The following is a 22,198-nucleotide window of genomic DNA, read 5'->3' on the forward strand; positions in this document are numbered from 1 at the left end:
GTCGAATAAAGGGGAACGATCACGTTCCTCGATCTGCTGGCAATGCCCCTACTTATACAGCCCAAAATGCCGTTAGCCTTCTTGGCAACAAGAGCACACTGTTGACTCATATCCAGCTTCTCGTCCACTGTGACCCCTAGGTCCTTTTCTGCAGAACTGCTACCTAGCCATTCGGTCCCTAGTCTGTAGCAGCGCATGGGATTCTTCCGTCCTAAGTGCAGGACTCTGCACTTGTCCTTGTTGAACCTCATCAGGTTTTTTTTGGCCCAATCCTCTAATTTGTCTAGGTCCCTCTGTAGCCGATCCCTACCCTCTACCACGCCTCCTAGTTTAGTGTCATCTGCAAACTTGCTGAGAGTGCAGTCCACACCATCCTCCAGATCATTAATAAAGATATTAAACAAAACCGGCCCCAGGACCGACCCTTGGGGCACTCCGCTTGAAACCGGCTGCCAACTAGACATGGAGCCATTGATCACTACACGTTGAGCCCGACGATCTAGCCAGCTTTCTATCCACCTTACAGTCCATCCATCCAGCCCATACGTCTTTAATTTGGCGGCAAGAATACTGTGGGAGACCGTATCAAAAGCTTTGCTAAAGTCCAAAGTCAAGGACTAAAGTCAAGTATCCTGGGCTGCCAGCTTGCAGCCACCCCACTGCTGCAGCCACCACTAGTTAACCCCCCCACCCCGCAGGGCTGTACCCTGGGCACACACCACTCTGCCCTCCGGAACTGCTCCCCCTCCCGATCAAAGAAGTGGCATAGTGTAAGGTGCACCTATTAGAATCAGGTTCTTAGTCTAGATAAGTTGTAATTTCATTTTGCATAGCTGTGGTTAAGTTAGGTTTAAAAAAATTGTTGCATTGTGTTCTGTTACTTGCTAATTTGTGTAGTCTTGGTTAAGTTAGATCATAGATAAGATTTTACTGTGTTCTGTATAATTGTGGTTAAGTCTGTCTTCCCACAACCCCCCCCCCCACCGAGCTTGCCAGTCATTCGTTGCAGTCTCTCTGCTGTTTAAACTTGCAGCCTGTCTGCTCTCTGTGTCTCCCTGAGTTTAAATCTCCCTCCGCAGCACCTCTGCCTTTGGTTTCTACTCCACCACATGCTCCTCTTCTCCCATCCCCCAACCTCACTCCTCTACCACTGCCTTTCTCTCTCTCTCTTTTAATCCCTTCCCCCACGTGCTCACCCCGCTTCTGCTGCTGCCAAACCTCAATTGTATTACTGAAGTCTAGCATAAAACCCCATTGGTTACCCTTTTTCTCTCTAACACACCTCACATTTTACATTTACACCACTGTGACATATTTTTACCTAGAGTTGTTGGTTATTTAACACATTTTACCCATAACTGTTGGTTATATGCTGCGGTGACACACCTTTTACATAGGAACTGTTAGCTACCTGTTACATTTATACTTCAGTGTTAATTGGTTACCAACTGTATTGGACCCCACTATCCTATTTACTAAAGAAACCCCTCCCCAATTGTCTACCTTAACAAACCCCGTACCCCACACTAGTGAATTTTCCCTGTTTTTGCATTTTCTTAATAAAGTTTATTTTGCACCCCACCAATGCAGTAGTTGTCCCGCAAGGTCCCCTACCTGCTGGCAGGGTCAATGTTCTGTAGGAGAAAAGGGTAGAGTGGTATTGTATGTGTCAGTGGCATGTTGGGGTGATGCAGAAACAGGGCAGAGTAGAGATGGCATTGTGGGGCTGGCGTGAACCTTTTCTCTTCTTTTCCCCTTCTAATAACCATAGGCACAGAAATCCTTACCCAGCGAGGTCACATTCTCATAGTTCTTCTGCATGACTTTTCTGTAGAGGGCTCTCTGAGTGGGGTCCAGCAGAGCCCACTCTTCTATACAGCCACCTCCTCGAAGGTCACCGGCCTCTGAAAGATCAAGAGTCCCACATTCAGTACCTGCTGCCCCACTATTCATGGGGGAGAAGAGCCAATCAAATGGAAGCTCTGGATGGATCGCAGTCAACAGAGTCCCACCCCCACCCAGCTCAGAGAATCCAGGAAACACCAGAGTGAGGGGATGAAGAGAGAGCCCCTTGTCTCTCCCAGCAGATCCATCACACACCTACTAGCCACAGATTAATACAGGAGATGGAGCCTCTAGCAGGGTCCACGGAGAGCTCCCTGTTAGGGAGCCAAACACCCTCCTCATTGTGAGGTACTGGATATGAAGGGAGGGGAATCTCCCCTAAGCCTCACTGGTGGGTGCCTCCTTCATATCTCAGAGCAGCTGATTAGTTGGATTGGGCTCCAGAACTATGAGTCTGGTCAGTTTTCCTAGCCCCATGTAGGTGGGTTATTTTCTGTTTCACAAATTAGGGCATGTCCACCTCCGAACCTCATGGGTCTGTTCCTAGAATCTAGGCCACTTATTAAACAACTCCCAGCAGGTTTGCCATACCCTGTCCTCCTCCCTTTCTCCACCCTGTGCATTTCCTGCCCCGCTCCAACCTCCAGACCAGACCGTGCAAACCTTCCCATCTCCGGTGTATTTCCTGTCCCTGTCCCTCTCCCTCCTACAGGAGCCCACCAGGAACCCCCTCAATAATCCCTACCTGAACTGGCTCCACTGCAGCAATTTCTCTTCCCTGTCCCATGGGAAGATGGGATGAGCTGGAGCGAAACATGGACATCATTCTCCAGCCTGTCTGGTTGAGAAGGGCAGTTGTGGAGGTTTCAGAACAGGCTTTAGTTAATTTCACATCACTATTCCCCCAGGCTCTTTCTCTGCAGACAGATATCCTAGATTCTACCATGCTGGGAAAATGTTCAATCTCTTTATTACAGTGTAGACCTGGCCCTACTGCCAGGCTAAACCCACAGAGAGATTTTTAACCTCCCTTCTCCTTCTCCCTCTCCCTCCCCTCATCCCGTAACAAAGTCTCTGAACACAAGGCTAGAAAAAAGCAGAACCAAAGGAGTCACTTTCGATAATTCCCTCGGACGCTGATCTTATGGGAGCCACACCCCAGCAGGAGGGATATGGAATCAGGAACTGGGTTTAACTCGGTCTGATCCTCATCTTGTCCACAGGAAAGTGACTCTACCCAGGGTGCAGTAATACATCTGTCTGGGCAGGTTAGAGATCTGGAAATCTCTCTCAAAACTCTTCTCTCTCACGGCCACTTTCAGTCTCTCTTTCTCCTTCAATCTCCTTTTCCCTGTCCCCTTTCCCTGCCCATCTGGTAGGAAAGTCCCATTCCTGGGTTGTTTGCTCCCCATGGCTGGATTTACTCCTGAAATTGCTAATGGGAGGAGAAATTACTGGGGGTGGGGGAGGGGAGGATGTTTGTGTAGAATCATTTTAATGCCAGACCCCAGCATTTTCCCTTCATTTCTTTTAGTTACCTGGAGTCTCTGGCTCAGAATTTAGTATTAACAGGGCCCAGGGCTGCCCCAGAGGGCTAGTACCAGCTGGAGAAAGTCATCACCTGGGCCGGGCAGAGAAGAAGCTTTAGTTAAAAGGTCACATCCCAGCACAGAACCCTGCTGTGGGAGCAACAGCTGCTAAGCCTGGTCTCCCAGATCACAATGGAGGCTGCAGCGTCTGACCCAGGAAGCTGAACCCCAATATCCTGAGCAGAGAAGGACAGAGCGTTTGAGCAGCTTACCTCCTTCAGCTCTCTGGGGAGAGCAGCTAATGAGAGCCCCTCCTCACAGGGAGAACTGCTGATCTCATTTGCCCCACTGTCCATCTGGAGTCACTCCTTGTCTTTCCATGCAGTGACTGGATTAACAGTGGTCTCAGTGAAACCAGATTTCAGAAAGAATGAGTCCAGAATGCTGTGGAAGAGACCATTGTGTGGCAGTGCTAACCCCCTTCCCACCCCCTACCCCCAAGAGCTAGGACAAGGACTGGCATGAATTTTCCTGATGGAACCGGAAGTTCCTGCAGTTTTCAAGAGAGGAGAAAAGCAAAATCTGTGCTTTCACCTCACAGTGTTTGATAAGTGGATAGAAAGTTATCACAGTGACTGGGCATGGACAGGAAATGCCCCCAGGATTCTGGCACAAGCTGATCAGGGAGAAAGAGCGAGGTCAGGAGCAGCCCCCAGACACCCCCCAGCAGGGCCGGCTTTAGGCCGATTCAGCCGATTCGGCTGAATTGGGCCCCGCGCCAAGAGGGCCCCGCGCTGCAGCTGTCCGCCCCGCCCCCAGCTCACTTCCCCTCCTCCCCTCCCCTGCACGCCCCGCCCCCTCCCCTCCCTTAGTCTGAGACTAAGCAGGGGCGGGCTGGCCGGCAGCACGAGGTAAATTGGGGTGGGGGCGGGAGAAGGGCTCCGGGGAGGCGCGGCCCGTTCCGCAGGCCCCAGCGGCTCTGGCGCGGCTTGGCTCCGGCCCAGCCCCCGGGGCCCGGCTCCGGCCCGGTCCCCGCGGCTCGGATTTCCCCCCCCCCCGGCGCGGCTCAGGTCCCCCCATCCCCCCCGCGGCGCGGCTCGGGTCCCCCCGGCCCCCCCCGCGGCGCGGCTCGGGTCCCCCCCGGCCCCCCCCGCGGCGCGGCTCGGGTCCCCCCCGGCCCCCCCCCCCTCCCGCGGCACGGCTCATCCCCGTCCCGTCCCCCCTCCTGCGGCGCGGCTCGGGTCCGTCCCCGTCCCCCCTCCCGCGGCGCGGCTCGGGTCCCCCCCTGCTGCGCGGCTCGGGTCCTGGCGGCGGGGCTTGCAGCAAGCCCCGCCCCCAGGAATCGGGCCCCGCTCTTGCTAAAGCCGGCCCTGCCCCCCAGTACCCAGAGCCCAGACCCCCAGCCAGGGTCCCACCAGATATTCCCTGGGACCCAGCCCCCAGCATCCCAGTCCAGGGACCTCAGATACCCTTCAGAGGCTCACCAGCCAGGCTGGGAATCCCAAAGGGTTCCCCCCACCAAGAACCCCAGCAGCCAGGGACCCCCTACTGGGAACTCGGTCCCTCACTGCCTGCCTGGGATTCCCACACTGCCTGTTTAGGACCCCTGCCTACCCTCCAGCAGGATCTGCCATGCCATTTGCCTGGGACCCCCTGATGCTTTACTGTGGGACCCCTCACTCTGCTTGCCTGGCATCCCCTGACCTACTGCCAGGGATCCCCCCCCCCCCCCGCACCGGGCACAGCAACGATCCCAGGAGCCAGTGTAGGAAGCTCAGACAGAGAGCTCCTGGCACAGCACCAGGCACCCTCTAACCCCCTGCCCCACCTCCCCAAGAGATGCTCACCCTCACTGTTCTGCAGCCAACAGGCCGCCGACAATACCTACCTCCAGGACCCATAGCCTCAGGGCTGGGCACATCACAACCACCCCCTAAGCTCCAAACCTCCAGAACCAACCAACCTGACTAGGGTACCCCCTGCCCAGTCACCCAGAGGCCTCCCCTACCACAATGCCCCTTCAGCTCCAGCTGCAATCTCCCCACACAACACCCATCCCTGCCCCAGGGACAGTGTTACCTCACAGTGTCTGAGAAGTGGATAGAAATTTATCACCGCCCCTTTCTGGCCAGTCACACAGGCAGAGGGAGCCCTGGGGGATGCTTTGTTAGCAGGAGAATGGAAGGCCTGGAGGGCCAAAATAGTTAAGAAATTTTCATGCTCTGTCACTAGCAAATAATGGCCACCATGAATCCACCCCAGAGGTGGCTACATCTTAGCACTGTGAGAAGCAACCCTACATAGAGACCATTTGTCATGGGCTTTGGGATACTTCTCGACCCACGCTCCACTCAGAGTGACCTCCTGATCCTGTGCCAGCTGGAGAAAAGAAAAGGGTCCAGCCAACTCTCCTGTTACCAGCTGGGAACCACCGATCCCCCAAACATGGGGAGGCCTCTGGCTTTGATGTTTATTAAATATGTGGCTGGTCTCTTTCATCAGCAAACATTTTAACAGAGATTGAAGGAGGAAAGAAATGATTCTCAAAGGAGAGGGGAAAGATGCTCACTGGGCAATTTAACCCCCTGCAACATCCAGGATGGAGAAGGACTTAGGGCAACAGGTTCCCTCCAAGGAAGGAGAAGTTGCTGGGATTTAGAAACATGGGGAACAGCCCCAAACCCAAGAGGATTTTTAATTGACATTTGATAGTGACATAGAAAGAGGGAAAAACCTGAAATTTGAGATCAATGTCCAGAAATGAAAGAAAAAGGGTGGAAATCTGAGGGATTTTGAACCAGTTTTTGCAAATTATAGAGAGGAAAGTGGAAAATCAGAGGGATTTTATACCAGTTGTTGATATGAGGTAAAATCTGAGTGTATTTCACATCAATATTTGATAGATGAATAAAGTGGAAATAGGCAACATTTGCAAACATTTTATATCCATGTTCAAGAATCTGAGAAAAGGTGTAAATCTGAGATTTTCTTAGTATTTTAAAATTAGAAAGACAGGAAAAATCTCAGGGCATATTCAATTAGAAATAGACAACTAGAGAAAAGTGGGGCAAATGTTTAGGGTATTTTATATTAATCTTCGAGATTTGCAGAGAATACATGTCACAAACTAGGGGGGGAGGGATAGCTCAGTGGTTTGAGCATTGGCCTGCTAAACCCAGGGTTGTGAGTTCAATCCTTGAGGGGGCCACTTAGGGATCTAGGGCAAAAATCAGTACTTGGTCCTGCTAGTGAAGGCAGGGGGCTGGACTCGATGACCTTTCAAGGTCCCTTCCAGTTCTAGGAGATGGGATATCTCCATTAATTTTAATTTTAAACTACGCAACTGATAACATGAGAGACAAACACCAAGATCAGAGGGGATTTTAAATTGCTATTAACTAAATAGTGGAAAAGGGGGACAGTTTGACTGGATTGTATACGACTGTCCAATACATAAACAGAAAGTGCTGGTTCACATGGACAGCAGGGAGCCCTTTGAGGAGCTGATTTAAGAGGGCAAGGGGGATCTGGAAGGCTCCCTGGATGAAAGAAGGGGGCAGCAGTGGGGGATGGGCAGGTAACTGGTGGCTGGGGGCAACTGTGTTGGTAGTTAGGGGGCAGCAAGTGGGATTGGGAAACCAGGGTCTGGGCGGTCTCCATGGGGGACAGTTGCTCCCCCCTTCCCTACCCTGGCAGAAAACGGGCATCTCATCCCATCCTCACTCCAGGGGCAGCCATGTTTTGAGGAATGACTCAGGGCAACAATTTCCCACATAAACAAGGACAAATCGCTGCAGATAAAATGGGTGGGGAAACCCCCCACATTGGAGGAGATTTTAAATTGACATCTGAGAAATATGGAGAGAACAGGGGAAAATCAGGAGAGATTAGAGCAGGGGTAGGCAACCTATGGCACGCGTGCCAAAAGCGGCAAGTGAGCTGATTTTCAGTGGCACTCACACTGCCCGGGTCCTGGCCACTGGTCCGGGGGCTCTGCATTTTAATTTAATTTTAAATGAAGCTTCTTAAACATTTAAAAAACCTTATTTACTTTACATACAACAATAGTTTAGTTATATATTATAGACTTATAGAAAGAAACCTTCTAAAAACATTAAAATGTATTACAGGCACGTGAAACCTTAAATTAGAGTGAATAAATAAAGACTCGGCACACCACTTCTGAAAGGTTGCCGACCCCTGGACTAGAGAATTAATGATTTGAGTCGAAAGGGGGGGGGGGGGGCGATCTGTCCCAGATTTTATAGCCACGTGTGAGCTAATGAGAGAGAAAAGGGGCAGAACTAGAGAGAATTTGTATCCGGGGGTGAGAGGCAAGTATCACAAACAGGGACAGGATCCAATTAACTCCCCTTCCCCCGCCCGCCACTTCTCCCCAGGGAATTTCCTGGCTGCACAGAGAGAGTTCAACACCCCCCCCCCCCCCCAACTCCGGCTTCTCTCCTCCCTGCCGGACACCCCCCCGCGCCGGGCCCAGTCTCTACTCCCCCCCTCCCCCAATCCCAGCGGTGCCGGGGGCAGATCCTGCTGCAGCTCCACTGGGGCTGAGGCAGCTCCGAGGCTTCTCCCAGGTACCCGGGGCGGAGAGTCACTTTCCTGCCCGGCCCCGGCCCCAGCGCTCCCCCCCACCCCCCGGGGTCTCTCACTCACCGGGGGGCTCCGGCCCGGGGGCTGGTGTGGGCAGAGCCCGGGGCTGCTCAGGGGGCAAGTCCCAGCTGGAGAAAGCCCCCCGGGCCGGGCACGGAGGAGTTAATACCGGGCTCCCAGATCACACAGAGGCAGCAGCTGGTCTGTGCCACAGCCCCGCCCCCAGGAGCTGCCCCGCCCCCGGTCTGTGCCACAGCCCCGCCCCCAGGAGCTGCCCCGCCCCCGGTCTGTGCCTCAGCCCCGCCCCCAGGATAGTGGCACAAGCTGAATTGTCCAGGAGGACAAGGGCGCGCGGCGCTCACACCCCGGGGGTGAGTGGCTCAGGCTCGGGTGCGAGGGGGGACACTCCCCAGCCGGGCTCAGGCCCCAGGCGCGGGGACACGCGGGGGTCTCTGGATCGGACACTCGGGCGGGGGCGCAAGTGACCCGCTGCCCGACACCGGTCCTGGGACTCGCCCCTCGGGCAGAGACCCCCCCCCATTGCCGGCAGCCGGGCCAAAGACCCCGGGGCTGAGGCTTCCCCGCCCCGCGAGGACACGAGAGTTCGCCTGAGAAGGCGAAGGGGAGGGGCCGGGGGCTCCGGGCGGGGCCACTGTTCCGAGGCGGGGCGGGTCTCAGAGGCGCCGGCTGGGGACGGGGTCTCTGCGAGGGGAGGGGGAGATGGGGAAAGGGTCAGACTGGTCCCGGGGCCCTCTCTTACCTGGGCTGCAGAGGGCGGAAGCGCCCCCCGGGGCAGGCTGGGAGATGTAGTTCCTGACTCTTCCGGGAGCGGAAGTGACGTTTGGCTGGGGGTGGGATGACGAGCCGGGCTGCAAACGCGCGCGGGGCGCTGCGGCTCTGCCTGGCTCGTGCGGGGCCGTTGGAGCCTCTCCCGGAGCCGGAGAAGAGTTTTGCGCCGCTGAGCGCTTGTCTCTGCCCCGCCCACTGAGGCTGGTTCAGGGACAGATGGGACCCCGTTGTGTCTCCCGGTTCTGGGCATGCGCAGATCTGCATTTCCCAGAGCACTGGGCATGTGCCCTCCCCCGGTGCTGCGGGGCTGGAGAACAAGGGAGGGTCCGACTGAACCGCGAAGACCTTCATTAATCCCCCTCGTGCCGTGCCCGGCCCGGGCCCTGCTCCCGCTGGAGCTGCCCCGGGCTCTGCCCGCCCCGCTGCGGAGCTGCAGTCTCCAGGTACCGGAGCGAGCCCCGGGGGCGGGGCTGGGCGGTGACTCTGCCCCAGTGTCCGTGGGGGGGACCCGGTGTGACGACACGTATAGCAGCCCTCCCGATTTGCAGTTTCCGCCACGCAACGTGACCATCTGGGCTACTGCTCAGGATTTGCTACCGCCTGGTCCATGGGGTTGCGAATCAGGAGGGATGGGGGTTTTGGTCAAAAGCACGTTACACCGGCATCTCGCAGCGCCGGGATCTGCCCGCGGGGGACTCGGAGTTGCTGTCCCAGCAGGAGCCTAACGCTCCTGGGTCCGGCCAGGCTCTGCCCTGGGGCCCCACGGTGGATCCCGGGGGGAGGGGACCAAGCCCACTGCGGGTCCCTGCGTGGGGCTGGGCAGGGGCTGCCGGCGGGGTCTGCTGGGCGCGGGCGGGGGGGTGAGACCGGGCGGGGAGAGGTGACCTGAGAAAGGGGCGGATGGAAAATGTCTGTGCAGCCCGGACATGGCCGGGGGAGGAGAAGAGCCGGTGACCCCTGAGGAGCGGGGAGAGAAAGGGGGGGGCTGAGATCCCCTCGGATTTACTGCTGCCCCCTCCCGTGCGGACCCCCCCATCCTCTCCAGTCCTGCCCCCTTTCTCTCTAGAGGGAAAGGGCAACAGCCATGGTGACCCCCCCCCCCCTTTTTTTCTCAAATTCCTGAGAAGGTCTCTGTTCTCCTCCCCCGATTGTTCCCCATTTTCTCTCCACTTTGCCAATGTCCAGTTCAAATCTCAGGTTTGGGGTGTTTTTCCCCCATTTTTACCTGCATTGAGTTGTCCTTGTTTAGGTGGGAAATCGTTCCCCTGAGTGATTTCTAAAATGGGAAGAAGGTTAATGGGCAGAGGCTGGGAGAGCCCTGAGACACGGATACCGTTGGGGGCCATTCTCTGCTGGCAACAGGGCATGGAAAGGCCTAGAAAGGGGAGGGAGGAGCAAGAGTCTCCACCAGGATTTGTGGGGGAGGGAGACTGGGGTCTGGTGCGGGGTCTCCTGTGGTGTGGGTGGAGATGGGGGTGTCGGGTAGGAGGGGAGAAGCGGGAGTTGCAAGGACGGGAAGGTCAGTGGGATGTGGGGGAGGGGGTTTGAACTGTCTCTGTGCAGCCAGGAAATTCCCAGGGGAGAAGTGGCGGGCCAGGGAAGCGGGGTGGGGAGTTAATTGGATCCTTTCCCCGTTTGTGCCACTTGCCTCTCACACCCCGATACAAATTCTCTCTAGTTCTGCCCCTTTTCTCTCTCAGTATCTCACACATGACTATAAAATCCAGGGAGATTCCCCCATTTCCCCTCAAATGATCAGCTCTCTCGTCTCCCCCGATTTCCCCCTGTTCTCTCCATGAGTCTCAAATGTCAATTTAAAATCTTCTCTAGGGTGATTTTCTCAGCCATTTTATCTGCAGCGATTTGTCCTTGTTTAGGTGGGAAATTGTTGCCCTGAGTCATTCCCCAAAACATGGCTGCCCCTGGAGTGTTCTCTGCCAGGGTAGGGAAGGGAGGAGCACGTGTCCCCCATGGGGATGGCCCAGACCCCGGTTTCCCAATCCCACTTGCTGCCCCCTAACTACCAACACAGTTACCCCAGCAATCAGTTGCCAGTCACCTGCTCATCCCCCACTGATGCCCTCTTCACTCATCCAGGGAGCCTTCCAGCTCCCCCTCCCTTGCCCTCTTAAATCAGCTCTTCAAAGGGCTCCTTGCTGCCCATGTGAATGGTGGGGGTGAGGGGAACAATCACTTTGTGTTTATGTATTGGACAGTCCTATAAAATCCAGTCCAACAATCCTCCTTTTCCACTAGTTGGTTAATGGCAATATAAAATCCCCTCAGATCTTGGTGTTTTTCTCTCATGTTATCAAATACGTAGCTCCTTCAATCTCTGTTAAATTGTTTGCCGATGAAAGAGACCAGCCACATATTTAATATACATCAAAGCCAGAGGCCTCCCCATGTTTGGGGGATCAGTGGTTCCCAGTTGGTAACAGGAGAGTTGGCTGGACCCTTTTCTTTTCTCCAGCTGGCACAGGATCAGGAGGTCACTGTGAGTGCAGCGTGGGTCAAGAAGTATCTCAAAGCCCATGACAAATGGTCTCTGTGCGGGGTTGCTTCCCACAGTGCTAAGATGCAGCCACCTCTGGGGTTGATCCATGATCGCCATTATTTGCTAGTGACAGAGCATGGAAATTTCTTACCTATTTTGGCCCTCCCTGCCTTCCATTCTCCTGCTAACGAAGCATCCCCCAGGGCTCCCTCTGCCTGTGTGACTGGCCAGCAGGGGGCGGTGATAACTTTCTATCCACTTATCAGATGCTTTTGTGACACTGTTGCTGGGTGGGTGGAGGAGTGTCTGTGTGGGGAGATTGGAGCTGAAGGGGCATTGTGGTAGGGGGAGACCTCTGGGTGACTGGACAGGGGGTACCCTAGTCAGGTTGGTTGGTTCTGGAGGTTTGGAGTTTCAAGGGGTGGTTGTGATGTGCCCAGCCCTGAGGCTATGGGTCCTGGAGGTGGGTATTGCTGGGGGCCTGGTGCCCGCAGAACAGCGGGGGTAGGTGTCTCTTGGAGAGGCGGGACAGGGGGTTAGAGGGTGCCTGGTGCTGTGCCAGGGGCTCTCTGTCTAGGCTTCCCGCACTGGCTGCTTGGATCGTTGCTGTGCCCGGTGCACAGAGCTGGGGAGGGGGATTCCTGGCACTAGGTCAGGGGATGCCAGACAAGCAGAATGAGGAGTCCCGCTGTGGGGGAAGAGGTGGTCCCAGGGAAACGGTATGGCAGATCATGCTGGAGGGCAGGTCGGGATTCTAGGCATGCAGTGGGGGGAATCCCAGGCAGGCAGTGAGGGACTGAGTTCCCAGTGGGGGGGTCCCAGGTGTTAGAGAGCTTGTTCCTTCACTCTCACACTTCTCTGTTCATGCGAGAAGGACCAGGGAGCAACAATACCCGGAGTCCGAAGGTGCAAACAATTTGATGTTTATTGGGGTGAACTTCCAGCAAGCTTAAATCCAAGTTCCTTTTTCCTTATTTTCGAATCCCAACTTACTTCCTGTTTGCCCCTAATTTATATAGTAATATTTTTAGCTATACCTTAACCAATCATTCTACTAAAATTTAACTAACCAATCCTAACATATTGTAAGATGATTAGCTAACCAATTATATCCCACTACCTTAATTAGGTTACACCCAGCGAAATTAATTATACAGCAGACAGAAACAATTACAGAACCAGACAGAGACCATGCAAATAAACATACAAAACAATATAGAAGTGAGGATTTCACAACTACATCTATACAGACGTAAGCGTTTTCCAGCTGTGTCTATTGAGAAGTGAGTTCTTACCAGACAGAAAACTATCAACCTAAGTTTCCTTTTAGATCTTCTAGGCTCTTTCCTTTCTCTGGAGGTGATGGGAATATCAGGACAGGATTGTATTCCTAACAGCCCAATAGCGCCTTATTTCCATGTGACTAGTTTGGAATGTGAGGATGTGACCATTCACTTCTCAGCTTATGGCTGCCTCTGCTGCTTAGCCGAAGGCCTTACTTAGCCTAAGAATCAGGCCTCAGACTGTTAGTGAGAGAAGGCCCATACACATACAGAAAGTGATTTTGATTCTTTCTTTTATACCTCTATAACTAGCTAAGTTATAAGAATACACCTAAATTCTTAAAGTATAGGCCTTTATAGACAGGCCTGAATATCTATATCCTAACACCTGGCTGCTGGGGGCTCTTGGTGGGGGAAAACTCTTTGGGTTTCCCAGCCTGGCAGTGATGGTCTGGTGGGCGTTCTCTGGCCGGTGGGGTATCTGGGGTCCCTGGCCAGGGACTCTGGGGGCTGGGTCCTAGGGCATATCTGGTGGGACCCTAGCTGGGGGGGGTCTGTGCTCTGGGTGCTGGGGGGCCCTGGCTGGGGGCTTCGCGGGCTGCTCCTGACTTCGCTCCTTCTCCCTGATCAGCTTGTGCCAGAATCCTGGCTCCAAGCACTACCCAGCATTCCCCGTCCATGCCTAGTCACCGTGATAACTTTCTATCCACTTATCAAATACTGTGAGGTGAAAGCACAGATTTTGCTTTTCTCCCCTCTTGAAAACTGCAGGAACTGCCAGTTCCATTGGGAAATTTCCTGCCCCCCAGTCTTTGTCCTAGATCTGGGGGGTGAGGGAGGTGGGAAGGGGGTTAGCACTGGCACACAATGCTCTCTTCCACAGCATTCTGGACTCTTTCTTTCTGAAATCTGGTTTCATTGAGACCATTGTTAATCCAGAGTCACTGCATGGAAAGACAAGGAGTGACTCCAGATGGACAGTGGGGCAAATTAGATCAGCAATTCTCCCTGTGAGGAGGGGCTCTCATTAGCTGCTCTCCCCAGAGAGCTAAAGGAGGGAAGCTGCTCAAACGCTCTGTCTCTCTCTGCTCAGGATATTGGGGTTCAGCTTCCTGGGTCAGACGCTGCAGCCTCCATTGTGATCTGGGAGACCAGGCTTGGCAGCTGCTGCTCCCCCAGTGGGGGGTCTGTGCTGGGAAGTGACCTTTTAACTAAAGCTTCTTCTCTGCCTGGCCCAGGTGATGACTTTCTCCAGCTGGTACTAGCCCCCTAGGGCAGCCCTGAGCCCTATTAATACTAAATTCTGAGCCAGAGACTCCAGGTAACTAAAAGAAACGAAGGGAAAATGCTGGGGTCTGGCATTAAAATGACTCTACACAAACAGCCCCCCACCCCGGTCCCTCCAGTCATTTCTCTCCCATTAGCAATTGCAGCAGCAAATCCAGCCATGGGGAGCAAACAACTCAGGAATGGGACTTTCCTACCAGATGGGCAGGGAGAGGGGATAGGGAAAAGGAGATAGAAGGAGAGAGACTGAAAGTGGCTGTGGGAGAGAAGAGTTTTGAGAGAGATTTCCAGATCTCTAACCTGCCCAGACAGATGTATTACTGCACCCTGGGTAGAGTCACTTTCCTGTGCACAAGATGAGGATCAGACAGAGTTAAACCCAGTTCCTGAGTCCATATCTCTCCTGCTGGGGTGTGGCTGCCATGGGGTCAGTGTCAGAGGGAATTGTCAAAAGTCACTGCTCTGGTTCTGCTTTTTTCTAACCTTGTGTTCAGAGACTTTGTTACGGGATGGGGGGAGGGAGGTTAAAAATGTGTCTGTGGGCTTAGCCTGGCAGGAGGGGCCAGGTCTACACTGTAATAAAGAGATCAAGTATTTTCCCAGCATGGCAGAATCTAGGATGTCTGTCTGCAGGGAAAGGGCCTGGGGGAATCGTGCTGTGAAATTAACTAAAGCCTGTTCTGAAACCTCCACAACTGTCCTCCTCACCCAGACAGGTTGCAGAATGATGTCCCTGTTTTGCTCCAGTTCATCCCGTCCTCCCATGGGACAGGGGAGAGAAATGGCCGCAGAGGAGCCTATTCAAGTAGGGATTATCGGGGGGGTTGCTGGTGGGTTCCTGCAGGAGGGAGAAGGACAGCAAATATACCGGAGATAGGAAGGTTTGCACAGTCTGGTTTGGAGGTTGGAGCGGGGCAGGAAATGCACAGGGTGGAGAAAGGGAGGAGGACAGGGTGTGGCAAACCTGCTGGGAGTTGTTTAATAAGTGGCCTAGATTCTAGGAACAGACCCATGAGGTTCGGAGGTGGACATGCCCTAATTTTTGAACAGAAAATAACACACCTACGTGGAGCTAGGAAAACTGACCAGATTCGTAGTGCTGGAGCCTGACCTGAGTAACCAGCGGCTGCTGTGAGATATTGTCACGGAGTATTGGGGGACTCAGGGCCCCGCACCCCTGGCTTCCTGCGATTCACCATGACTCTCAGCCATCCAGTAAAGCAGAAGGTTTATTTAGATGACAGGAATACAGTCCAAGACAGGTCTTGCAGGCACAGACAACAGGACCCCCCTCAGTTAGGTCCATCTTGGGGTCCCAGGGCGCCCCCGCCCCTTTGGGAGGTCAGAGCCCTGTCTGCCTCCCAGCCACATCACCAGCCAGCTCCTGAAACTCTGCCTTCAGCGACTCCTCCCATGGCCTTTGTTCAGTTTCCCGGGCAAAGGTGTCACCTGGCCTCTAACCCCTTCCTGGGTTCTCATGTTACATGCTCAGGTATTCTCCTTCGGTCAGTCTCCCATCCCCCAATGCAGACTATCCTAGCCACACACCCCTGTCAGCATTCAAAGATCACAGTAAGAACAGTCACAGTTTGTCACAGATATGAAGGGGGCACCCACCAGTCAGGTTTAGGGGAGATTCCCCTCCCTTCATATCCAGCTCCTCACAATGAGGAGGGTGTTGGGCTTCCTACCAGGGAGCTCTCTGTGGACCCTGCTAGGGGCTCCATCTCCTGCATCAGTCTGTGGCTAGTAGGTGTATGATGGATCTGCTGGGAGAGACAAGGGGCTCGCTCTTCCTCCCCTCACCCTGGTGTGTCCTGGATGCTCTGAGCTGGGTGGGGGTGGGACTCTGTTGACTGTGAGCCTCCCAGAGCTTCCCTTTGATTGGCTCCTCTCTTCCTCATGAATAGTGGGGCTGTGAGTGGGGCAGCAGGTACTGAGTGTTGGACTCTTGCTCTTTCAGGGGCTGGTGACCTTCGAGGAGGTGGCTGTGTATTTCACCAGGGAAAAGTGGGGTCTGCTGGACCCAACTCAGAGAACTCTGTACAGAGACGTCATGCAGGAGAACTATGAGAATGTGACCTCGCTGGGTAAGGATTCCTGTCCCTCGGTTCTTGGAAGGGGAAATGAAGAGATAAGGTTCCCACCAGCCCCACAATGCCAACTCTACTCTGCCCTGTTTCTGCATCACCCCAGTATGCCAGTGACACACACACTACCCCTGCTGCAGAATACTTTGGGAACAGAGCACAGGAGCAGTATCACACAGTGTCAAATATCTTCTGTTTGCACAAGTAAAACTGGGGGTTAGGTCTGGCATAACCAACAGAAGCTTCCGACCCCAGACCTTCTGTCAAACCCTGAGCCTTCTTCACCCAAAGCAGAATGTGTTTGGGGTGTAACAGGCAGGCTGCAGGAGTCAGAGCTGCTGGTCCAGGGTTATTTATCACACAGACACTCAGGGCATCCTTGAATGCTGGCTGGGGGTATCCAGACAGGATCGCTCCAGCAGCAGAACGTTGAATCTCACCCAGGATTACAGATGACACAACTCTTTACTAGTCTGGATTGCACCCCAGCATGTGAAAATGGCTTATGTTGGTAGTGAAACTTCCTGAGACATGGAGAGTCTTGCTCCCCTATCACTGTGTGTAATAGCCACAATCTCTCTTCTCTGCAGGCTCCTTGGATTTTTGAGTCCCTCATTCCTGTAGTCACATGACCTGATTTTTATTTTTCACAGTCTGCTTTTCCAGACTAATTAGAGTCTGTTACTCCTGAATTATAGCTTCTAATTTCCCAGTGTTCTCCACAGTCAGGGATTTTTCTATTCCCTCCCATTACACTGGACTCACTAGATTCTCTAGTACAGGGGTCGGCAACCATTTTGAATGGCACACGGCTGCCTGCTGCGGTTCCGACCCCCAGCCGCACTCAGCCCCCCGCCCACCGCTCTGCCCTGTGGGGGCAGGAGGCAGAAGCTTCATCCTGCAACAGCCAAGCTTCCCCCTCCCCTCCTTCTTCCCACAGCCGTGGTGCAGCCTGCTTTCCTGCCCCTCCTCCTCTCCTTCCCTGCGCCGGCCCTTGCAAAGGGACGGGGGAGGAGTGGCAGCGTGCTCGCTGCTCCGCAAAAGCCCCGCGGCCCTGCTCTCCCGGCTGGAGCTCCAGCCGGCGCGCGGCAGCCCCGCGGCCCCTTGCTAAAGCCGGCCCTGGGTAAAGGAGGCAGAGAAGAGGTAGGGATGGGCCTTGGGGAAGGGGGTGGAACAGGACATATCCCTTCCAGCCCCCTGCCATGAGCCGCTCAGGGCAGACGGCAGGGGGCTGGGAGCACCCCCATGAGCCGAGCACCCCAGCCTTCTGCCCTGAACCCCCCCACACACCCAGCCTTCTGCCCTGCACCTCCACACACACCCCAGCCCTCTGCCCTGACCCACCCCACCCCCAGCCTTCTGTGTTGCACCCCCCCACACCCCCAGCCCACTGCTCTGACCTCTGAAACCCCCCCCCACTCCCAGCCTTTTGCCCTGCACCCCCCCACACCCCTGCCCTCTGTCCGGACCTGTGAAGCCCCCCACACCCCTAGCCTTCTGCCCTGCACCTCCACACACCCCCAGCCCTCTGCCCTGACCTCTGAAGCCCCCCACACCCCCAGCCTTCTGCCCTGTACCCCCCACACCCCTCCAGCCCTCTGCCCTGACCTCTGAAGCCCCCCACACCCCCAGCCTTCTGCCCTGCACCCCCCCACACCCCCAGCCCTCTGCCCTGACCTTTGAAGCCCCCCACACCCACCCTTCTGGGGGTGTGGGGGGCTTCAGAGGTCAGGGCCCACTCAGCCCGCTGCCGGCCTAGGTGAACAGAACGCCAGGCTGGCAGCGACCTGAGCAGGCTGGTGGCGTAAGATCAGCATTTTAATTTAATTTTAAATGAAGCTTCTTAAATATTTTGAAAACCTTGTTTACTTTACATACAACAGTAGTTTAGTTATATAATATATAGACTTATAGAGAGAGACCTTCTAAAAAACGTTAAAATGTATTACCGGCACACGAAACCTTAAATTAAAGTAAATAAATGAAGACTCGGCACAACGTTTCTTAAAGGTTGCCTACCCCTGCTCTAGTACATAAGAACGGCCACACTGGGTCAGACCAAAGGTCTATCTAGCCCAATATCCTGTCTTCTGACAGTGGCCAATGTCATGTGTCCCAGAGGGAATGAACAGAACAGGTAATCATCAAGTCACCCATTCCCAGCTTATGGCAAAAAGAGGCTAGGGACAGCATCCCTGCCCATCCTAGCTAATAGCCATTGATGCACCTGTCCTCCATGAATTTATCATGTTATTTTTTTGAACCCTGTCTTGGCCTTCACAACATCCTTTGTTAAAGAGTTACACAGGTTGACTGTGCGTTGTGTGATGAAATACTTCCTTTTGTTTGTGTTAAACCTGCTGCCTATTAATTTCATTTGGTGATTCCTAGTCCTTGTGTTATGAAAAGGAGTAAATAACATTACCTTATTTACTTTCTCCACACCAGTCATGATTTTATAGACCTCTTTCATACCCCCCTTCATCTCTTTTTCCAAGCTGAAAAGTCCCAGACTTTTTAATCTCTCCACATACAGAAGCTGTTCCATACTCCTAATCATTTTTTTGCCCTTTTCTGAACCCCTTCCAATTCCAATATATCTTTTTTGAGATGGGCTGACCACATCTGCACGCAGTGTTCAAGAAGTGGGCGTACCACGGATTTATATAAAGGCAATATGATATTTTCTGTCTTATTATCTATCCCTTTCTTAATGATTCCCAACATTCCGTTTTTTGTTTTTTTTTTGACTGCCTCTGCAACTTGAGTGGATGTTTTCAGAGAATTATCCACAGTGACTCCAAGATCCTGTTCTTGAGTGGAAACAGTTAATTTAGACCCCATCATTTTATATGTATAGCTGGGATTATGTTTTCCAATGGGCTGCAATATGTGCTATCCTGACATCTAGCACTGCTGAGATGCTGCATTCAGTGATGTTCCTGCCCTTCCTGTTCCCTTTCTCCAGTGAACCCCACCAGCTCATGCTTACTGTTCCCAGCTTCCTCAGGACTCTCTCATTGTCTCTGGACCTGTCTGTCAGCAAGAAGCAGTTCCAGGGAGTCTTGCCCTCTGTCTGGAGTCTTTGATTTCTGGGACATGGATTTACTTTCTCTGTGTTTTAGGAGCCTCTTTGAAATTGAGTGTCTGTGACATTAACCACAGTACAATCTGGACAGTTGAACAGCTGTGTCCCCTCAGTTCCCCAAGCTGGGGTGCCTTTTCCACTGCTTTACTGTGAGAATAGCCACTCCTGGGCAGTTAACACACAGTCTCCAGCATGTAACTTGCTCCCAGCTACACAGTATAGAGTCCTTCTAATTAACGACTCACGAATTACAGTACACCACAGGAGAACTCCAGAAAATTCTCTGGTCCCAGACTTCCCCCAGAAATGTGCATCTTGCATTGTCCAGCATACTACTGAACAACGCAAGCTCATATGAAGTCTGTAATTTCGTCGGTGGAAAATGACATGCGCCAGCCTTGTTATTCCAAATGGAGTTTCCAACCCACTTTAATCCAAACACACTGGTTAGATAAACAATAAACCAAGATTGTTAACTACTGGGAAAAAAAGATTTCAAGTGACTAAGGGGAATGAGGCATAAAAGTCAAAATTGGTTACAAAAGAAATGCTAGATAAAACAAAAACTAACGTCTAAGTTAACAAGCTAAAAGGGATTCAAAGCTAATGTTTCTCTCACCATATGCTGAGACAGGTTGGCTTTCCTTTCAGCCAGGACTCTCCTAACCCACCCTGTTGCCTAAGTTCAGCTCTTCAGGAGTTATCATGAGCAGAGGGAAAGAGGAAAGAGAGAGTCTCAAGTATTTTCCTCACCTTTTTATAATTCAGTCCTTTGTGCTAGAAACAACTTCAGTTCTCAGCTGAGTCATGGTGACAGGCTGTCTGTTGTAGACATGAGCTTCAAGTGTTGTCACGGACTCACAGACCGTGCCCACTCTTGGCCCCGTGCGGTCCGTGGGGGGTGCCCCTTTCAGTGAGACAGCCCTTCTCGGGGGTCCACTCTCTCTCAGGATCAGGCCCCTCCACCTCTCTGAGCCTTAGCACGTCTGTCTCTGCCGTGGGCCCCCTCAGGGAGTTCATTCGCTCTGGACCCCCCGGGGCCTCCACCCCCCGAAGGGGTTGATGCAACCCTGTTCTCTAGACCAGAGTGACTCTCAGCCAGCATAAAACAGGAGGGTTTATTGAGCATTGAACATAGCACAGGAAGCTCTCTGACCCTCAGGCCTGGCCTCCATCATCACAGCACATCCAAGTCTCTCCCTGCATCCAGGTGGGCTCTGCCTGCTCCCCCTCTCCAGCCCCGAGCCCCCCTGCTTCCCAGCTGGGCATCTGATATCACCGGCCCCAGGCCCGGCCTCTTTCCATTGTCTTCTCTCCAGGTAAACAGGGTCGCCTCGGCCTCCTGTCCTCTGGCCCCCTCTGTCTGGAACTGGCTGGTTAGGTCATGGGGTCCCCTCTTCACAGCCCATTGTCCTCCCACTGGCCAGAACCGGCTGCGACTCCTGAGCTGGGTCTCCGTCCTCCAGGCCATCAGCTGGGGTCCCAAGTTCCCTCTCTGGTCCTCTGTACCAACAAACTCCCTCTCCCCTCACCTTGTTAAACCAGTAACACCCAGGGATACTGAGTCCCACTCCCTCTGCATGCAAACCATTGGAAAACCACGAAAAAAATTAAAAAATCCCCCACTTCGTCACAAGTGTTCCCTGTGATGGAATGGAAATGTCTTCTTCACACCCACCCCCTGCCGGAGAATGGCTATTTGACCAGCTATTTGTCTTGCTGTCTCTGAGGAATTGGTCTGTGGGTGTTCCCCAGAATTGTGACTTTTTCAGTAATGTCATGAGATTTTACTGTATGATTTTACACACAGTGTTGCTACACATTTTTAACAGGAGAATAATAATCAGTAATTGTGTTTTCAAATGATACCTCACAAGCCATACTATGTACAAAATTGGTCATAATTTTCTAGAAGAGTGAACACAGGGGTACAGACTGACACAGTGTCTGTCTGTGTGTTCCCAGCAGATATGTGGGTATTTCAATCCCTCATAAGCAGAGTGTTCAGCATCTTCAAGGACCTGAGGAGCTGGGCCTGGGAATTCACTGGTTTACTAAGTGTGACACTGTATGGAATTGTGAGATACTTTGTTACTATTATTTTATTATTAATACCAATATGATAAAATTGCAATGCATCGTGCTAGTTATGCCATGTAAGGTGTCAGTGAAAATGTTATGATTTTCCAACTATGATAATTTTGTTTCTATGTTTCTAGCACCTTTGTATTGTGAGTTATACATATGTAGGGTATATCTGTATTCCAGACTTGTGCAGCGTTTCTGGGTGACATCCCCAGACATATTGGCATCAGCGCTGCCTAGCCTGTTCGATGGCCCATCCAGGGTCATCAGCTGTACAATGAACCCATGGAAAGGACTAAGAGTATACACCTATTGAGTCAGCAAGACATGCAGGGGTATGCCTGTGTCACGGAGTGTGGGGGAGTCAGGGCCCTGCACCCCCACTTCCTGCGATTCACCGTGACTCTCAGCCAGCCAGTAAAATGGAAGGTTTATTAGACAACAGGAAGACAGTCTCAAACAGAGCTTGTAGGTACAACCAGTACCCCTCAATCCGGTCCCCCTGGGGTGGGGGCAAGGAGCTTAGACCCCAGCCTTGAGGTTCCCTCTACTTCCCCAGACTGCTCCAAACTGAAAACTCCGTCCAGCAGTCTCACCCAGCCTTCCCCCGGCTCCTCCTCCAGCCTTTGTCCAGTTTCCCGGGCAAAGGTGTCACCTGGCCCCAACCCCCCTCCTGGCTCAGGTTACAGGCTCAGGTATCATCCCTCAAGTGAAGTCACCCCCTGCTATCCCATCCCCAATGCAGACAGTCCCGGTAAAACTCCCCTGCGATATTCCCAGGTCAATCTGCCCCGCTCCCTACTGCGTCACATCTCTCCCCCCTTCGAGACTGAACTGAGTGGGGTCACTCTGACCAGTAACCTGGGGAAGTTCAGTGCCCCCTCTCCGGGACAACGCATCCGCTATCATGTTGGCACCCCGCTTCACATGGACCACATCCATATCATAATCTTGCAGGAGCAGGCTCCACCTCAGGAGTTTGGCATTGGCTCCTTTCATCTGGTGGAGCCAGGTCAGGGGGGAGTGGTCAGTGTACACGGTGAAGTGTCACCCAAAGAGATATGGCTCTAGTTTCTTAAGGGCCCACACCATGGCCA

The 22,198-nt window shown here is 53.3% G+C and overlaps 3 protein-coding genes across 34 annotated transcripts in view; 1 reads left to right on the forward strand and 2 right to left on the reverse strand.

Moving 5' to 3' along the window:
- Window positions 1-8,866, reverse strand: part of LOC112061322 (zinc finger protein 436-like) — a 57,609-nt gene extending 48,743 nt beyond the window's left edge. For 2 of the 9 annotated variants that reach the window (XM_065570076.1, XM_065570070.1), the window contains exons 1-4: window positions 8,046-8,102; window positions 3,384-3,466; window positions 2,591-2,683; window positions 1,788-1,904 (exon numbers count right to left, since the gene is read on the reverse strand). In XM_065570076.1, coding sequence (XP_065426148.1) covers window positions 1,788-1,821 — 34 coding nt within the window. In that variant the 5' untranslated portion in view covers window positions 1,822-1,904; window positions 2,591-2,683; window positions 3,384-3,466; window positions 8,046-8,102. Of the gene's footprint in view, window positions 1-1,787; window positions 1,905-2,590; window positions 2,684-3,383; window positions 3,473-8,045; window positions 8,185-8,742 lie in introns of those variants that run through there. The other 7 variants (XM_065570078.1, XM_065570075.1, XM_065570077.1 and 4 more) reach the window with 5 other exon arrangements.
- The window catches only part of LOC101936867 (zinc finger protein 239-like), a 309,680-nt gene that overhangs the window by 205,821 nt on the left and 81,661 nt on the right, over window positions 1-22,198 (reverse strand). The gene's annotated exons all lie outside the window — the stretch shown is intronic.
- LOC101935634 (zinc finger protein 501-like) overlaps window positions 8,250-22,198 on the forward strand; it is a 35,389-nt gene continuing 21,440 nt past the window's right edge. For 17 of the 19 annotated variants that reach the window (XR_010593153.1, XR_010593155.1, XR_010593154.1 and 14 more), the window contains exons 1-2: window positions 9,020-9,214; window positions 15,802-15,928. Coding sequence is in view for 12 of the 19 variants with exons in the window: in XM_065569776.1 (XP_065425848.1) it covers window positions 9,020-9,214; window positions 15,802-15,928 (322 nt within the window). In the remaining 7 variants the exon portion in view is untranslated. Of the gene's footprint in view, window positions 8,354-9,019; window positions 9,215-15,801; window positions 15,929-22,198 lie in introns of those variants that run through there. The other 2 variants (XM_065569784.1, XM_065569785.1) reach the window with 2 other exon arrangements.

Source organism: Chrysemys picta, chromosome 16, assembly GCF_011386835.1.
Source record: "Chrysemys picta bellii isolate R12L10 chromosome 16, ASM1138683v2, whole genome shotgun sequence".
Lineage (NCBI taxonomy): Eukaryota > Metazoa > Chordata > Testudines > Emydidae > Chrysemys > Chrysemys picta.